This window comes from Solanum lycopersicum, chromosome 2 (genome assembly GCF_036512215.1).
Source record: "Solanum lycopersicum chromosome 2, SLM_r2.1".
NCBI lineage: Eukaryota > Viridiplantae > Streptophyta > Magnoliopsida > Solanales > Solanaceae > Solanum > Solanum lycopersicum.
In genome coordinates, this window is record NC_090801.1 from 54,441,373 (window position 1) to 54,459,428 (window position 18,056).

Here is an 18,056-nt window from a genome sequence, read left to right on the forward strand (position 1 = left end):
CATTAGTTGAGGGTAAGACGTTGAATTCAAATTTCACCGCATCAATTGGGCAAGACACAGTTAAAATCCCGGTGCACCATGATAATAAGAAGTTCAGTTGAAATCCCACTGATTTATGACCAAAGACGTTTTTATATGGGTAATACATTGGGTGTAAGTCTTAATGCACTATAGTGATGATGTGATGATCACTAACATAAAGCTTACGCTAGCGTTTGATCATTGATTTCCAAATATTCTTGGCAAATATTATTTGGATGAAAATTTCGGGACCATGTGTTTGGCCATAGTATTTGAAAAATATATTTCACGTTTTAGAAAAATATAATTTATACCCATAAGTTTTAAAAACTATTATAACTAACCATAAGTTTGTATTACAACTCAAGAATCTTCGTTGCAATAAATAACAAAGTGTCCACGACACTAGAGCAATGTGACATTTTGGACAAGCATCATTTCATATATCATAAAGTAGACAAAGCATATATCATCATTTAATATGCACCGAATATTTCATCACTATTTTGGTGTTTACGTAAAAAATTATGTAATACAACGCAAACAACTACTATAGAGGTTGTTTTTGTACAAGATAAAAGTTTGGTGTAAATTTCAATTTTCAAGAGATCCCAAATAATGAGATCAAACCCAAATACTAGAAAAAACTAGTATTTGAAAATTTGGGATATTTGCCAAAAATATTTATGAAATAATGACAAATTGTATGGACAAACGCTGTTTGCCAAATTTTCTCTCAAATATTATTTGAAAAATCTATGATCAAGTACTAGACAGATATTGTGGTATGTTAAGTTATAGAAGGACAAAAGACTTTCCTATAAAGGTTGTGGACTTGTGGTCATGACGATAATAACTAGTGTTGTGTGACAACACAAATTTGTCATTGGTTGTCTAGTAGTATGTCTTGCATGTGATGATTTTAATCATGACAATAATAATAATTTTCTTCTTGTAGGAGATGGTCACCATAAAAGAATGGCTTTGTAAAATTTGTGATAGTAAACAAAATTAATTAAGAGTCTTGAAATGACTAATTTGTCACTATTCGGAGGAATGAAACTGCTCATAATATTGGGGTTGTAGCAAGTCTCAAGACAAACTTTTTAACTATCGAAAGAATTGAAAAGAATTTTTTTTTTATATTGATACTTTAACTTATGAGAAAATTTAATATTTTCAAATTACTACAACCATAGTAGGCTATAATTATTTACGTATAATACTACTCATTTTTTCTCGTTATTTCTTGTATACAAATATGAGCATGATGATGGAATTACATACAAAAGTAAACTAGGAGTTTACTAGAATAAATATCAGTTGGTATAATTGGTTGACCATTTCAGTTCAAATGTAATGTAAAAGAATTAAGAATTCATGTTTTTATATGTTCAAGAAATAAAGGATTCTTCAAGAATTCTCATGTGTCGCTTGTTCTCATGATAAAATGATCGTTGTACCAGGTAAGGTTGAAATTGTATCCCCCGAAATTATTTGCAACATATAAAAAGGTGAATATATAAAAAGGTGAATATGGGTTTGTTCACCTGCCATGTGGACCACTTACTATTATGATTTAATAGATGCATCTATGGTATGACCACGTGTGCATTTGTATCAACTTACAAATTGATTTTTCTAAGGTTGTTCGCTCAAATTGTTAAATTAAGAACATAGTTTCAAACTATAAAATTATGTTGATAATACTAATGAGTTTAGCAGAAATTATTTGCCTCCAATAATAGCTAGACCATTGATTATGAGAACGAATCTCTCAAATAAAATTTGGTATCAGATGAGTTTATTTAACATGTATGCATCAAGCCAACAAGGTTCTCCTATCACAATTGGTTCGGGATCAAGAACCAAATAATTTCCATCTAAAAATTCGATGTGTGCACATATGATTTTATTGCTCCACCACACATATGACGATATATAGATGATGAAATCCCACTAAGATATATTATCTTTCTTACTTTCAAGATCATTTCTGTAAATCAATATAACGGAGGACCTGAGATGCTTTCCAAAGTTTTACAGGTTAGTTCGCATAAGATCAAGAGCTTCCCCTGCCTGCAACTTTGTCGATAAACGGAGCTTCCTATAATCATTGAAAGTGAAAGGAACATAGATACGGGGGTGTTCAGCATTTACCAGCTCAGGTGGTGGTTCCACTGCCGTGTCCCTTGGTCCCAAGAGGAATGAAGCAATAGACACTCGTAGTTTTGCTTCCTTGCATATCACTCTATGCTTGGCGGAGTATAGTCTTCCATTGCTCCATACCTTCACATAGCAAAAGGAAAGTATCATTGTCTAGTTCTTTTTTCTCTATCTTACCAGGGGTGAGGGAGTAGGAATTATCTAACTTCCTGCTAAACAAACTCTGCCAGAGGCTAGCATCAGATTGTTGGAACACGTCAAATCTTGAAAATGAACTAGGTAGAGTAGCAGTATAGTTACCGTGCCTATGTCTCCAAGATTCACAAGGAGGGTGTTTGGCCAAGGATCAACTGCTACAAATTCACCAGACTTCTTCATGACCTCGAGACCACCAACGCATTCATCATCCTGTAGAATAGTAAGGAATCCTGAGTCTGTGTGTATCTGAACCCCATAGGAACCTACAGCTTCTGGGGTGAAGTGGTACTTGTTAATCCTAAACTGACAAGGCCAATCCTCAAACGAAACATTTCGCAGTCCCAATCCTTCACTCATCTTTCGCAGAATGTCCATCATTAGTCCATTAATTGCTGCAGCATACTTCTTGATTGTCTCTCTGTTCACAGTAGCAATCAAAATGCTTTTTAACCATTATAGTAGAAAAGTTTTTTCAGATTTCTTCAACACGAAAAGTAAGTATAGTTTACACTTTACCCAAACATGCCCCAATTGTTCTTAAACTATGTTCAGATATCAATTTCTTCATTAAGCCACTACAGCTTGTAAGGAGCACTTCCTTTTGGATAGTCTATTACTATTTATTGTTCCTTGTACTTCGGTTATCACATTATTTTTGTTGTAGTTACAGATTGTTTTGTCATGCTTTGTTTAGTATTTTGCCTTGTTTCTTCACTCTTGTTATTTTCTTGAGCCGGGGTTCTATAGAAAACAACCTCTACCTCCCAAAGTAACAGTAAGGTTTGTGTACACACTACCCTCCCCAAACCCCACTTGTGTTATTGTTTTAACACAAATTACAATTATGAAAAAGAGGAAAAACAAGAGAAACAAAAGCTCTCAAGTGTCTATTAGCTTCACTGATCATTTAAGTTCCTTCAACTATTGTATCAAAATTAAGTACCAAACTTACTCCAAATATGAACAAATCAATTCCAGATCCCATCAGCAAGTCACTCACATAGCTAATTCATCAAGGATATCAGCAACAAATGAACTCTACTTTTCATTTACAGAACTCCAACACCACCAACTATCAATGCACAAAGAACTCAACTTTCCATTATCAAGAAACTAAAAAAAGTACTCCCTCCATCCCAATTCAAGTGTCTTACTTCCCTTTTTCAGATTGCCCCAAAAAGATTATCTTTTTCTATATTTACTAAATTTTCCTATTCCAACATTCCACACAGAGAAGTCACTGACGTATCAAATTGATCAAAGGTTACACCAATGAGCTAAACAAAGAACTCAACTTTTTCATTTTCAAGAAACTGAAAAAGTAAAAATCAAACCTTTGATGTGGAGATGCATCCAACTGAGTACAAAACTCATCTACATCTTCAACACAAGACATATCATAGAGACCCAAAGCTTCATAAAGAGGGTTTCTTTCACTAGGAGCCATATACCCAGATCCTGCAATTACATCTTTGTTGCGTTTCTTGATTTCAGTTGGAAGATCAAACAATGCCCTCACCACTTCCTTCATCTCTGCCATGAGTGAAACTGGAAGGATTTTATCATGGTTCAAAATTCTGAAACAACCCCATTCTTCACATGCCCAAATTAACTTAGATAATTGCCTTGGAAAATCCTCTAAATCAATTACTGGCACTGAATTTTCACTCTCCATTTTGTGTTTTTGCTCTTGCTCTTACCTTAGATTTTTTTTTTTGGAACTTGGAGTTTATTTGTTGGTCTTCTTATAATGAAATGAAATAGTCCCTACTTTTTTATATAAATTTATTTTATAAAATTTAAATTTTTATACATAGATTTTTTATTAAATTTTAAATTATGTCAAGTAAATTGAGATAGATATCGATCAAAAAAACGTGAAGAAGTTAGATGTGTTGAATTAGAGAGGGAACACAATTTCGGTCTCTCCGCATAATTGTCTCAACTCTTTTGGACATACAAACACATTTGAAACGTACATCACTCTCATGAGAGAGAGCAAAAATTAATTGTAATTAATTTAATCTATTACATTTTCTCATGGTTGTTAAAGAAATATTAATTAGGAAGGGTTTTGACTATTTTATTTTTATTTATGTTTTAAGATATAATTTCTTTTTATGGAATATAAAGTAATTTGTTTGCGTATTGCGCGTTATAAATAATAATTGCATTGAACTTGTAAATATTTTTTATTAATATTCATACATCATACGTTAAAACTAATGAGAAAATAGGTTCTTAAAGAAATATTAGCAATATTTCAACATGAATTTGATTATTTGTCATTATCAAATAACCCAAGAACCTCAAATGAATGATTTATTCATGAAATAATAATTTATTGATTCTTTAATCAACATTAAAAAGAATATATATACATTTAAGTTGCATAAATCATACAATTGTGATATGTCTTAGGAAAAATTCAAAAGTTTGTTAACGTATTAAAAAAAATACGCTTGAACATGTAAGCAATTATAACTTTTGAACTTGCATAAAGAATTTTTTCAATTGATAAGTGGGAAATTTCATATATATGTAAAAATAGATAATATGTAAGCTTATATATAGTACTTTTAAGTTATAGAATTTAATTTGAAATATCGAAACATGAATTTTTGAAACTGAGTATAATAATTATTTTCTTCACAATGAATATATGTACTATATGTGTATATATTCTAAATATAACAAGAGAAAATAACTTTGCAGAAACATAAACAACAGAGTTTAAAACATGTACTCAAAAATAACAATTAATATCATATACATAAATTAATGAGTATAAAAAACATACCACAATGTGTAAAAATAGAATGAAATCAAAAGAAAAAAATTGAGTTCACTGAATGCACAATGTCCCCTTAAGAATATTATTCCCCTGTAATACCCGAGGTTCAAAGAATTACATCCTCAGGGATGGAACGATTTTATTCACCAACTTATAGATACAAAAATAGTGGTGTCAGTAAGTCACTCAATAGGAGCAAACACACAAATATTAATTTTCGAGAAGTAGAAGAAGATCATAATTTTTGTTGTTTTAAAATGAGAGGAAATCTCTATATTTATAGACAACAAAGGATAGTATCAAATTTTTATCGTGTCTTATAAGAAATTTACAACTATTTTGAGAAGTTGCAATCGTTCGAAAAGTTCACAACCTTTCATAAAAATTGTAAAGCTTCATTAAGGTCGCGACTTTTCATAAAAAACAAAACTTTTGAAAGAAGTCGCAAGTTGCAACTCTTCGGTAAAGCTACAACTTTTCATAAAAGTCATAACTTTTGGAAAAAATCGCAACTCTTCATTAAAGTTCACAACTATTCATCAAAGTTCACAAATTTTGATAAAGGTCGCAACTCTTCATTAAAATCGCAACTTCTCATAAAGTCACATCTTTTCACGAAAGAGGAAGGCTAGTTTTAAAAATAAATAGATTTAAAAGAAAATTCTTGCTTGTGATGCCGCCGCGTAGGCGAGCCTAGAGTTCTCTTTTATATAAATATACGATATGATGATATGCCATCACTCCACAATTAAAATATACTCGTAGTTGTTAAGAACAATTACTATTTAAAGGTAAAATGAAAAATAATGTCGTAATTAATTTTACTTTGAATTTCTAAAATATCAAATAATTTTAAATTACCTCGACAGATAATTTGAGACAAAGAAAGATCGAATATTTAATATGTGTAAGAGTTATCATAGGAGATCATTTACAGGACGTAAATGACTGATATATTCGATGAATTTTATAAGTGAGGTTCGAAAAATAATTACGTATTTCAATTGAAGTGATAGTAAAAAAGATGAGGTATTTGATAACATAAGGTTGTTTTCCAAAAAAAAAAGGAAGAAGTCATGGACATTCACATAACTCAGTAGTGTTACATTATGTCATGTCAACCAAAATTATGTAAAAGAAACTCATGTTGAGCCAAATTGGAGGAGACAGAATGTTTGTTCCTCAATTGTACTACTACTTAAAGATTTATAATTGTAATGAAAGATCAATTCTTTTAAAAGCAATAGATAAACAGAAAGAACACAATGCAAACATGGATCATAGATGCTTTGTCAAGTTTTACAAGTTAGTACGCATCATAAGATCAAGAGTTTCCCCCGCCTGCAAATTTGTTGATAGACGGAGCTCTCTATAATCATTGAAAGCGAAAGGAACCAAGATACGGGGGTGTTCAGCATCCACAAGCTCAGGTGGTGGTTCCACTGGTGTGTCCCTTGGTCCCAAGAGGAATGACGCGATGGACACTCGTAGTTTTGCTTCCTTGCATATCACTCTATGCTTGACAGAGTATAATCTTCCGTTGCTCCATACCTTCACATAGCAAATCAAAACGCAAAGTATTATTATGTACTTTTTTTTTTTCTCTCTCAATCTTATCTAAACAAACATAGTTAATTACCGTGCCTATGTCTCCAAGGTTCACAAGGAGGGTGTTTGGCCAAGGATCAACTGCTACAAATTCACCAGACTTCTTCATGACCTCGAGACCACCAACGCGTTCATCATCCTGTAGTATAGTAAGGAATCCTGAGTCTGTGTGTATCTGAACCCCAGAGGAACCTACTGCTTCTGGGGTGAAGTGGTACTTGTTAATCCTAAACTGACAAGGCCAATCCTCAAACGAAACATTTCGCAGTCCCAATCCTTCACTCATCTTTCGCAGAATGTCCATCATTAGTCCATTAATCGCTGCAGCATACTTCTTGATTGTCTCTCTGTTCACAGTAGCAATCAAACTGCTTTTAATCATCAAGAAACTAAATAAGTACTCGTCTATCCCAATTTAAGTGTCTTACTTCCCTTTTTTCGGTCTGTCCCAAAAAAAAAGAGATTCTTTTTCTATATTTTTAGTAAATTTTCATTTTCCAATTCCAACATTCTACACAGACATAGCAAAACAGCAATGAACTCTTAACTTTTTCATTTTCAAGAAACTTAAAATAGTAAAAATCAAACCTTTGGTGTGGAGATGCATCCAACTGAGTACAAAACTCATCTACATCTTCAACACAAGACATATCATAGAGACCAAAAGCTTCATAAAGAGGGTTTTTTTCGCTAGGACCCCTGTATCCAGATACTGGTAGTACATCTTTGTTGCGTTTCTTGATTTCAGTTGGAAGATCAAACAATGTCCTCACCACTTGCTTCATCTCTGCCATGAGTGAAACTGGAAGGATTTTATCATGGTTTAAAATTCTGAAGCAACCCCATTCTTCACAGGCCCAAATCAACTTGGATGATTGCCTTGGAAAATCATCTAAATCAAATTACTGGCACTGAATTTTCACTCTCCATTTTGTTTTTTTGGCTCTTACCTTTGTTTTTGTTTTTTGAACTTGGAGTTTGTTCTTATATATCAAATGAAAAAACTCCTTTTTTTCGAAAATCACATGAATTGAGATAGATGTAGATGTGACTAAAAACGTGAAGACTTTGGATGCGTAAATTTTAATGTGTCACATGAATTAAGATAGATATATATGTGACTAAAAACGTGAAGAATTCAGATGCTTTGAATTAGAGAGGGACACAACGTCTGTCTCTCCGCATGATTCTCTCATTTCTTTTGGACATACAAACACATTTGATACATACATCAGAAAAACAAAAATCAAATAAAAGTGTAATTTATTATATTTTCCTTGCATCAAATTATTTGTCATGTTTCTTTTATATGTTTCTTTAAAAATAATAATTTGGATAATTATATTTTTATTTATGTCTTAACATATAATTTTTCATTATTGAATATGTGCCATCACTCTACAGATAAAGTATATGAAGTCGTCAAGAACAATTACCAACTATTATAACAAATCAATCTGGTAAGTAGGGCTGCTTAGCCTAATTATGTATTATAATTATCAACAATAATTAGGATTTCCAAATCCAAAACAAAGCACAAAAAATTTGGGGAGAAAGAATGTAGTTAACCATTGATTGATATAATATACACATATAACTCTATACAACATGAGGATTGAGGACTCCCTAAACTAACTTCTTTAAGCCACCCAATCAGACAACAAAATTCTGGGAAGGAAAATCTCAAACCACTTAGTAACACAGCTTGAACAAGCTGTTCAATTGTTCACTATTTTCCTCATCACTTTTGAGGCAGCTAAACAAGATAACTTGATTTTCGTTCCGCGTGTTCAATTCGAGAGGTTTTACATGGAATAACGACCATCATTCTTGTCTTTAGATGGTCGTTCGTCTTGGATTTCCTCCAATTCCTCATCATCTCCTTTTCTACCAGCTTGTTCCTTCCAATATGAGACCAGCTTCTTTAAACGAGCGACTTCCTTAGAGGAAACATTTTTGCTGGGATCATTTACAATAGAACGAACTCTTGATGCATACCTGTGAAGCATGGAAACCAAATTCCTAGATAAGTTGTAACCATTGAATACAAGTCGTATGATTGACATGACCAATTGAAGGAGGAAAGTTATTCGCTCATGTAAATATGAATAACATGATAAAGAAGTGAAACAATAAAGAACATACGTCAAGGAATTGTGAGTCTCATCCAAGTTTGATTCTGCTGGAGAGATGTTTACAAACATCAGGGTTTTAGCATTTCCACCTAACGAGTCGCTCATCAACATGGTTAGCTTGTGATTTCGATAAGGAATGTGTTGATTTCCTGAAGATAATGCACTTATAACATCACCAAGTGCTGACAGGGACTTGTTAATGCTTTGAGCTTCTTTTAATTGATTGCCAGCTGAGCCAGACTTTTTAACTCTTTCTGAGCCAGCAAGATCCACAAAACTCAGCTGCAGACACAGAGAAAAGAATAAAGCATAAGCAAAAGATACAAAGCTAAACTTTTTAGATATACTAGCTCTAAAATCTACCTAAAGATGCTAAGAAATAAAACTTGAGCTACTCCATCAAACTATAAGGATGCGAAGAGGTTTAATATTCAAACTAAAGCAAAAGTGAGGGACCAATATCACTATCTTCTATCTAGATGCACTTTGAAATTCCCAAGAATGCACATCATATAAGTCGCACTAGTTCAAATTGTGGCAATTAAGCAGAAGGGTGTGATACACCTACCTTCCCTCTGGCAATCGCCTGAGTTTGAAGATTGGTACTCTCGATAATAACTGAAACAATAAGATGAGATCTTGAACTCTGCTCATTCATCAAGGTTCCAGTCGTATGACGCTGTTCAGATCCTCTTTGGATTATTGTCTTAAGCTCCTCGTACGTTGAAATAGACACCACTGTCACATTCTCCACAGAAACCATGCCCTGTTTGAGCCAAATTTTGCTAATTGTTACAGCCAAAATTAAAAGATAAACATAAGCTTATCCAAGCTTAGTAAAATGAAAAGAGAACTGCAAAGGACTTATTGACATATTAAGTATTGATAATTTAAGAAGCTCCAAATAACAATCACCTTTGCGTCCTTTTTTATATCCAATTTCAAGCGCTTTGCTTGCTTTGGCAATAAAAGATCCACCAACGTATCCTGATACAACTCTACCATGTACGCCTGAACAAGTTCATAAACACTCGTGAGTTTACAATGAGCCTTCTGGAAATCCATCTATTCAGGTACTGTATCACTTACAAGCACCGAATAAGGAGAGAAATCTTATGAAAACAAAACAAGTTGAAAAGATTTTTTTGAAAAAAAAATGATTTGTTTTTATTTACTCATTCTCAAAAGGTGAAAACATTCAAACACTCATAGTCTTGACAACTTTTGTAATAAATGTCACTGAAGAAGTGGAAATTTAAAAACTTGAAGCACAGCATAATTAATGTGGCTTCTTTATAAGGTAAGGTAATTTGAAGCATAATTGATGTACTACCTAAATTAATTAAAGCCGGAATAAAAACCTATCATAATCTTTTAAGAATGGGAAGAGTCTACCTTTAAAGAGAAAGAGAACTTATTACTGTCTTTTTTCATAATTCGAAAGAGTTCGGACATAGCTCTTGGTGTCAGTCCTGGATTACTATCAGCTCCATAGATTGTGAATGTCTTGCCAGATCCAGTCTGTCCATATGCAAATATGCAAACATTATATCCATCAACAGCTGATTGAACCAAGTACTGCACCACCAACATGTCAAACTTAGAAAATGGTAGGCAATATAGATTAGATCCTAACAGAGTTCTCAGCGAAATCAATTGACTTCTTGCTTACCTTAGTATCTTCGAACACATCATCTTGGGTGGCATTTCCATCAAAGACACGATCATACATGTGCTGTTTTGCTTTATCATCTTTCCATAAATGTTCAACAGTAAACTCATCAACACTTCTGATGGCATTTCTTTCCTTTGCTATAATTTCCTTTTCACAAAGTGGTCTTAATCTACAGTAGACTCTGATCTTGCCTTTCATATCTGAGACATGAGTAAGGTCCATAACATTACACTTCAATAGAAATAGCAAATAATTTTTGTTCAGTGGCGCAAAAAAAAAGGCCGGTAACTTTACCTTCTATTATGTTGAAATACTTTTTCCTTAGAACTTGTTCTTCCCGGTAAAGTGCTTCCATTTCTGCCAATTGAGCCCCTTGCATTTTCAAGATGGCAGCAGTTTGTGCATTTTTTCGATCAATATCCTGTTAAATAATTGTCAAATTAAAAATGAAAATATGATGCTTGATATGCCATAACAAATAGGGCATATATTATAACACAAATATCTAAGCATAAACTTTGGCTGTGTGAGCTTGCTAACATTGCCAGTTCCAAAATATCAAAAGGAAGAGGTATAGTAAGTGCACTGCCAGTATAAATTAGTTTTGAATCATGAACCCTTGCAATTCAAAACCAATGGGTACTGAGGATCACATAAGCGAAAGCAACTGACTTGGGATAGAACCATAGTTGTTGTAAATATTAGTACAAGATGTTCACCTCTTTCATTTCTCTCAGCTCCTCAAGCTCCTTCAAATTATTCTGCAGCATTTCTAGTTCCTTGTCTTTAGCTTCAAGACCAGACTGTGCACCAATCAAGTCATGTTTGGCCTCTTCTAGTTTCCTTTGAAGTTCAGAGACTTGGAGTTTCAGCCCCTTGCATTCTTTTTCAAAATCTTTCTGAAGGCTTTCCATCTGTACTCCAAAAAAATCAGTGCAGTCGAATAAAAATATCAATATAAATATAGAATGCACGCTAAATACAAAGACATTGAGGCAACATACCTCATTTGATTTCTTCTTTTCTAGTCCTATGACTTTTTCCTCAAGTGATGCTTTTTCACTCAAAAGCCTCCTCTTTGTTTCTTCTGCAGTACGCAAATCCATAGTACGAGCTTTCAACTCTTCTTGGATCTTCTGTAAGACCTGCAAGTGAAAGCCACATAAGTTTTGTTTTTTGTAGGTTTATTAAACTCACCAACTTATTTCAACAAAAATTTAAAGTCAGACACAAACTTATAACTCTACCTGGTTATTTGCTTCAACCAACTCTTTCGTAATATTTTTCTCCAAACCTTGAGAACTTAACTTTGAAAGACGCATTTCCAAGTTTCGCTTCTCCGTTAGGGCAGCCTGTAAGGAATGGGCTAATACAATGAGATGATTGTCACCTCAATAAATCAAATTCAAGCACATTTAACAAACACCTGAAGCTCAGCATCTTTTTCATCGCATAAAGATCTGAATTTATCACAATCATAAGCAGCCGCTGCTAAATTTTGCTTCTCAGAACTCAAGTTATCTTTTAAGCTGTCCAATTCTTCTTGCATCTCTGATTCTTGTTTTTGCCTTTCATGTAAATCTTCCACCAACTGCTTATCAGTACAAAGATCATGAGCTCAAAGCAAATGTGCATATGACTATAGTAATTGAAAAGATGGATGAATGCATAATGGGTAGAGCAAATAAGTGTCATGTACATTTTGCCAGAGAGATAACTGACAGAAGGAGATGAGAAATATATTCTAATATACAAGTCAACTCTGTTTTCATATTACCAGCAGCATAAACCTTGTAAGTTAAACATTTCAATTCTAACTTCGCAAAAAGCAAATAAGTTTCTTCTACAACAACAAATACCACTCACATCATTGACTTTCTTCTGAGATTCTTCAAGGGCTCTAGACAAATCCTGAATGCGTCTTTCATTAATATCAGTGTTTGTAGTTTTGAGATTATTTGGAACATCTCCGTTAACAGAACCATTAGCCGAAGAGCGGGCTTTAGAGTAACGGCGTAACATCACATCATTAATATGTGTTTGCAGAGCAACACAAATTTCTTCTCCCTGCATAGAATGGAGATGTCAAGCTATGCAAAATCGTGAGTCAGATTAAATGACAATCTAAGAACTCATAACATAAGCATGTTCATTGGTAATAGAAACACTTCGAACCTGTTTCGTTTCAAACTGAAATATATGCAAGACCCCAGCAACTCTCATCTTAAAGAACACAGCAGTGTTGCTGCTACCAAATTGCATTATGTCCCTAAGCTCAGCTGAATGCAAATATTCCTTTGGAACTGGACGGAAAAAATGAACCTGTGGAGAAACAGAAATCATGCCTAAAGTAAACACACATCTCACTTTTAAAACAGTTAAGCGACACTGTACATTATATCATACCCCACGCTTATTAATGCCCAATACAATTTTCCCAGGTAAAAGTCCAATAGGATCATCAATCTTTCGAACAGCAAAGAAAACTGAATTCCCATAAGGAAGCGTCCTCAGGATCCGCAAAAATTGTTGTTTGGCATCATCCTTTGTCAGATTTTCCTGAAGAGAAGAAAAGAATGAACCATATGTTGGTAGCAGTTCACAAACACAAGAATCCAAGTAATTTAAACATCAATCATGGGATAGCTGGCTAGCAGATTTTCAAATAAATGAAGAGATACTAGCCACAATGAAAAGAAAAAAATAAACAAATAGAACAAAGTGAACAGTTAAAAAGTAATTCAGGGACAACAGCTGAGAACTGCTGGTAATTCTCTTTTCCTGCTCACAAAAATGACTTTGAGAAATGCAGGAAACATAGATAATCTAATATTGATTGGAGAACACTTGTGTGGTGATGACATGGGCTTAAATGGAATGGCAATGATTCATCCAGCCGACCCCAATTTGTTTGGGACTGAGGCATAGTTCTTGTTTGTAGTATTGATTGGAGGAACACCTTTTATTATTAATGAAAACACATGTAGTTAAGCATAAAAAGCATCATTAAGGGAAAAGTCAATAAAAGAACTTCTATTCAATTTCTTAGAACATTATCCATTGACCAAGAAGGCCTAGATAAAGCTCTTACCATCACTTTGTAACGAGAAAGGATGTCCAATTCCCATTCCCTCTTTGCCCGTGTCATTGCAATTTGTCTGGGTAAAAATCGCTCCAGCAGTGATGTCCAGTCACTAGAAAAAAACTAAACAACTTAGCATATAGAGAAGGCATAAACACTACAACAAGTTCAGGCTTTGAAAAGAGAAGTAATAGTGAGAAGGAACAAGGAACTGGAGACCAGTCAAATATGGGAGGAAGTATGAGGCATAATCTAAAAGGAACAAAAGTTAAAAAATGAACTACTGACGTGCAAGATTCAGGGCCATCCACATATCCAATGTCAACCAGGATCTGCAAAGCAGACATCTGTGCAGCATCTTCCTTGCCAACAGGATAATTGCCCATTATGTAATCATGTTGTAACTGTGAACACAACAAATATTATTACATAGTAGAATCAACTTTGATTTGAAGGTATACCAATGACTTGAACATTTAGCATAGCTCGATTAATTATAAGCAAACTAACATACTTGAACATACGATAATTGCACGAACATTGGCTCTGTAACAGCTTCATCTGACTCCCGAAACAGCTTTTTCTTGAAAATCAATTTACAATGCAAAATCTCCCCTTTACTTCTATCTTTCGATGCCTTAAAGTCCGCCAGAAGATCTCCAATATACTTATTTTCATCCAAACCGATATACTCCTCTACAGAAAATATACACGTTTAAAATGCAGAATATTCAACCTTAAAAGAATTAATAATGTGGAATGGAAATAGTACCATTTCCAAGGTCTGGAGATTTAGAACCAGTAACAACCTTACGGCACTCGAACAAACTGAAGCTAGCATGAGCAGACAATTTGATTATCCCTGCAACCTCCTGAAAGAGAAGGTATGTCACACAAAATTTATAAAGGGAAAAACATTATCATCATATCCAACGTTAAATATATCTGCTTCCCAAGAAAACAAGAATGCTTAAAGAGGACTTCTTAATTAAAAAGGTGATAATAAACCATGTCAAATGACCTCAAAGCCCTTTCTGAAATTCAAGTTAGAGAGACTAAGCCATCTATGACTAATAATAAGTCAAAACATTAAAATTCTTGACTCTTAAGAAAATGAGTCTAAGAAAGAGAAAGAAAAGAGAAGAGAAAAGGAAGTAACGACAGATAGCACAAAAGTTAAAGTTCCAGAAAAACTACAAGAAGCTGTCCATTGACTGATCAGAAGTCAATTACCACTAAACGCTAAGCCAAGTGAATAATAGATTTAGAACAGACATGAGATTTATGTTGGAAGGAAGCAAAGATTGATAAAGAAACCATCTAAGGAATAGAACAAAGAAGAAAGGAAAAGATCAAAGACTGAAACTGTCAATGGAAATTTTAGTGTTAAATATCAAGTCCCACATGCGCCATGTAAGTGCAAAAATGGTTTATAATGGCCTAGGGCACTCAACAGAGCCTTAAGGTGTTGAGTTGTGTAAGTCCAAACTATTTAAGCTGTTGTAAATGAAGGCTTGCTATTACATCTTAAACTACATATCATCTATCAATTAGGTTTATTTTTCAAGGATATATATTTTTATGAGAATCATTTTACAAGGATGTTTCATTCAAGAAAACATTTGGAGATGCAGCATTATCTTACTCCCTCCTGCACACATTGTCGCCTCCCTCTTATAGTATCTTCAGAGCAGTGTTCACTTTCATGAACGAAGGAAAGATATGTCATATATAAAATAACCAAGAATTACAGTTATCCTACTTTTTACCATGCAACTTTTCTCATTATCATTAAAAAACCTGAATACCAAAGAAAAACTAATAAGCCCAACATAGTCCACATATAAATTAGAGATTTTCCAACTTTCATGTTAAGTTCATACTGAGTCAAACATGCCATTAGCTCTTGGATAGATAAGTGGAAAATAAAAACAAGGATATCCTAAATTATGTTTTGTTCTACCAAATTATAAATCCCATGTGTATTTCTTGTTTGTATAACTCAAACATTAGCATCTAATTTATGAAAAAAAGTTTGTTGTATATAAACTATATGGAAATTCAACAATACCTCAATAGCATCAGCAACGGTGGTTGCCATGTCATAGGTAATTTCCTCGAAGGTTTCATCCAAGAAAAACACTATTGTAGTAAGCTTTTTCCCAGTTAAATGAGCTTCGATCTCCTCACGACCAGGAATCGTGTGCCTAGGTCCAGCCTTAATCGAACGTTTCAGTGCATTTAGAGTATTTATAGCAAAAACTTGAACTTCGGAATCAGTATTAGTCCCATGTGCTACAGTATGAATATATTCTGACAAGTATCCACCAATTTCCTTGCTCGGAGGCATGCAAGATGCGCACAAGTACATCAGCTCCCATGCTTTAATCAAAGAATGCCTATATGTATGAAACAAGCATGTGAGGAACACTGTCAAGTTAAAAGCAACAGAATAAACAGAAAGAAGTGAATATCAGCTTCCCATTTCTCAATCAATATACTTGATGGTCAAAGTACCTCTCTGGATTATTCCTTGTTTGTTTTGAAATTTGTGCAAACATTTCATCTCGAAGCTCAGATCGCTTCAGGGCCTGCTTAAATAGCTTGCCAACGAGTTCAATCCGTTCATCAAAGCTAATTGGAGCCACTCTATCATAGGAATCAATACCCATATACTTCAGAATAGACTGAAATAATTTAACTGCCCTGCTAATGAGATCACCATTTATTTTCAAAATTGATGTTGGAATGGGTTCCTGTCAAGATGCAAGTTGTTTTTAGTCTGCAAGTGTCGAGAGATACATTTTCAAAAGTGTAAAGAGCTAAATAGCTTAATCTCACCCTTTGAAAACATAGCATATCCTCAAATGTAAATTTTTCTCGAACTTGCGGCCCAACAGATTTTTTCAGGAAGAACCCACGTTTGCTAGCAGAATGAATCTGTTTTTGCATAGCCTTCAAGAAACCTTCAACCTATAACCACAAAGAATCTATATTACCTCTCTGAAGTAGCAGCAAAGCATAATTGAGATCCACCATGTCGTTCTTAACAAAATTCAGAAAAGAAAAAAAGCCACTCCAATCTTTGTTGTGTGCATACAGACTGAAATGATTCTCTTTTTCTGCAAAGTCATCTCTTACCTGGAATCTGTCAATATATGGTATTGCACCAGCAAGTTCAGGTGACAGGACTGATGAGAGGGTGTTCGGAGTGCTGCACATTACATAAACGCAAAAAAGCAGTTGGTAACAATAAATTGTAAGGTAGGAGATATAGCATTAGATAACACCACCCATTTTCATCAAAGTATGAAATAAGATCAAAGAAGTAAATCTAATGGTCAAAGAAAGCTTACGGTGGAGCGAAATTAGAACCATCACTATCATAATCATCCCCATTTGAGGTTGGAAAGGAATAGTGTGAAGGTGTTTCATATCCATTGCTTGAGCCAAAAGATGACCTGCTTGACCTCATACTAACTGGTGGCATATCAGAAGTCATTTTCCAAAATTATAATCTCCGCTCTATACAGCTCTCAAAAAGACCATCCAACTCCTCAATTAAACGGTAATCTTCAATAACTTCAGCAGTTACCTAACCAATTTAGTAACACCATGATTACTAAAAATCAAAGAAGTCCAAAAACATATAACCCCCGCATTAAAGAAGAAGCCAATTTCAACAAATAGTCAACAGAAGTCCCAAACCAAAATCAACACTAAAAATCCAAACAGAATCACAAAAATACGATCAACATTGCACGATATGCTACAAAGCTCACAGAAAACTCATGAAAATCAGATAACTTAGCAAGCTCCCTAATTACCAGCAATGTTTTCTACTAATCAAGCACCAAAGAAATTACCCACCAAGATCCATGTACCCACAAGCACAGAACAGTATAAAATACTTTAAAAATTCGAACTTGGTAGTTCACATTGGTAAAAAAGACAATAAGTCGTAACCCAGTGCAGTAGATCGAGAAACCACAGTAACAAAACAGAAAAAACGCAAAACCCCATTTAACAAAACAGCATGGTATGAGGTGTAACTCATAATAAAACGCCTAAAAACCTCTGGGTTTGTGTTCTCTTGTTTTGGGGCTTCGTGTAGCTAAGCAAAAATGGTGTTCATAAGCTCAGAAATTAGAAATAGGAAATCTCAGAATATATGAGAATACGAAGAGGATATGATGAAACCCATTTTGAATTTCTGCTGAAAATGGAGCTTTACTTAGAAGAAAGATCGGTACCAGAGAGAGAAAGAGATGTTAATGGTGGAGTGAAGGAGGGAGAAAGAAGATGGTGTGAAGGTCACGAGAGTTTTTTAAATAATTTCAATTTCATACCTCTTTTTTTGGGTGACAAAATATAAAA

General features: G+C 34.1%; 3 protein-coding genes across 5 annotated transcripts; all 3 read right to left on the minus strand.

Moving 5' to 3' along the window:
- Window positions 1-1,752: 1,752 nt before the first annotated feature.
- LOC101268251 (2-oxoglutarate-dependent dioxygenase DAO) lies at window positions 1,753-4,291 on the minus strand. The gene is made up of 3 exons (XM_004233228.5): window positions 3,720-4,291; window positions 2,488-2,803; window positions 1,753-2,310 (listed from the first exon to the last, which is right to left on the minus strand). The coding sequence occupies exons 1-3, from the start codon at window positions 4,058-4,060 to the stop codon at window positions 2,062-2,064; spliced, it is 906 nt and encodes a 301-aa protein (XP_004233276.1). The 5' UTR covers window positions 4,061-4,291; the 3' UTR covers window positions 1,753-2,061.
- Window positions 4,292-6,189: 1,898 nt separating this feature from the next.
- On the minus strand, window positions 6,190-7,750 carry LOC101249330 (2-oxoglutarate-dependent dioxygenase DAO-like). The gene is made up of 3 exons (XM_004233867.5): window positions 7,376-7,750; window positions 6,819-7,134; window positions 6,190-6,730 (listed from the first exon to the last, which is right to left on the minus strand). The coding sequence occupies exons 1-3, from the start codon at window positions 7,579-7,581 to the stop codon at window positions 6,479-6,481; spliced, it is 774 nt and encodes a 257-aa protein (XP_004233915.2). The 5' UTR covers window positions 7,582-7,750; the 3' UTR covers window positions 6,190-6,478.
- A 495-nt stretch (window positions 7,751-8,245) lies between these two features.
- LOC101267960 (kinesin-like protein KIN-14E) lies at window positions 8,246-18,056 on the minus strand. 3 transcript variants are annotated; one of them, XM_004233227.5, is made up of 24 exons: window positions 17,755-18,056; window positions 17,036-17,274; window positions 16,821-16,893; window positions 16,521-16,652; window positions 16,197-16,435; window positions 15,751-16,078; window positions 14,452-14,551; window positions 14,194-14,375; window positions 13,968-14,083; window positions 13,689-13,791; window positions 13,004-13,156; window positions 12,773-12,919; window positions 12,464-12,664; window positions 12,024-12,188; window positions 11,845-11,949; window positions 11,602-11,742; window positions 11,317-11,511; window positions 10,892-11,018; window positions 10,595-10,797; window positions 10,318-10,500; window positions 9,838-9,933; window positions 9,491-9,688; window positions 8,933-9,204; window positions 8,246-8,785 (listed from the first exon to the last, which is right to left on the minus strand). In XM_004233227.5, the coding sequence occupies exons 2-24, from the start codon at window positions 17,179-17,181 to the stop codon at window positions 8,593-8,595; spliced, it is 3,798 nt and encodes a 1,265-aa protein (XP_004233275.1). In that variant the 5' UTR covers window positions 17,182-17,274; window positions 17,755-18,056; the 3' UTR covers window positions 8,246-8,592. The 3 variants fall into 3 exon arrangements, with proteins under 3 accessions (XP_004233275.1, XP_010317054.1, XP_010317053.1); XM_010318752.4 differs by having other exon boundaries at window positions 17,933-18,046; XM_010318751.4 differs by having other exon boundaries at window positions 17,733-18,026.

What these genes read in the sequence shown, in the direction of transcription:
- LOC101268251 (XM_004233228.5), bottom strand. Translation starts at nt 4,060, where the DNA reads ATGGAGAGTGAAAATTCAGTGCCAGTAATTGATTTAGAGGATTTTCCA. An exon ending in GATGCATCTCCACATCAAAG is followed by an intron (nt 2,804 to 3,719) that starts GTTTGATTTTTA and finishes TACTGTGAACAG; the next exon opens with AGAGACAATCAAGAAGTATG. An exon ending in ATCTTGGAGACATAGGCACG is followed by an intron (nt 2,311 to 2,487) that starts GTAACTATACTG and finishes TGCTATGTGAAG; the next exon opens with GTATGGAGCAATGGAAGACT.
- LOC101249330 (XM_004233867.5), bottom strand. Translation starts at nt 7,581, where the DNA reads ATGGCAGAGATGAAGCAAGTGGTGAGGACATTGTTTGATCTTCCAACT. An exon ending in GATGCATCTCCACACCAAAG is followed by an intron (nt 7,135 to 7,375) that starts GTTTGATTTTTA and finishes TACTGTGAACAG; the next exon opens with AGAGACAATCAAGAAGTATG. An exon ending in ACCTTGGAGACATAGGCACG is followed by an intron (nt 6,731 to 6,818) that starts GTAATTAACTAT and finishes TGCTATGTGAAG; the next exon opens with GTATGGAGCAACGGAAGATT.
- LOC101267960 (XM_004233227.5), bottom strand. Translation starts at nt 17,181, where the DNA reads ATGACTTCTGATATGCCACCAGTTAGTATGAGGTCAAGCAGGTCATCT. An exon ending in GATGGCCCTGAATCTTGCAC is followed by an intron (nt 13,792 to 13,967) that starts GTCAGTAGTTCA and finishes GTTTTTTTCTAG; the next exon opens with TGACTGGACATCACTGCTGG. An exon ending in CTCAGAAGAAAGTCAATGAT is followed by an intron (nt 12,189 to 12,463) that starts GTGAGTGGTATT and finishes ACTGATAAGCAG; the next exon opens with TTGGTGGAAGATTTACATGA.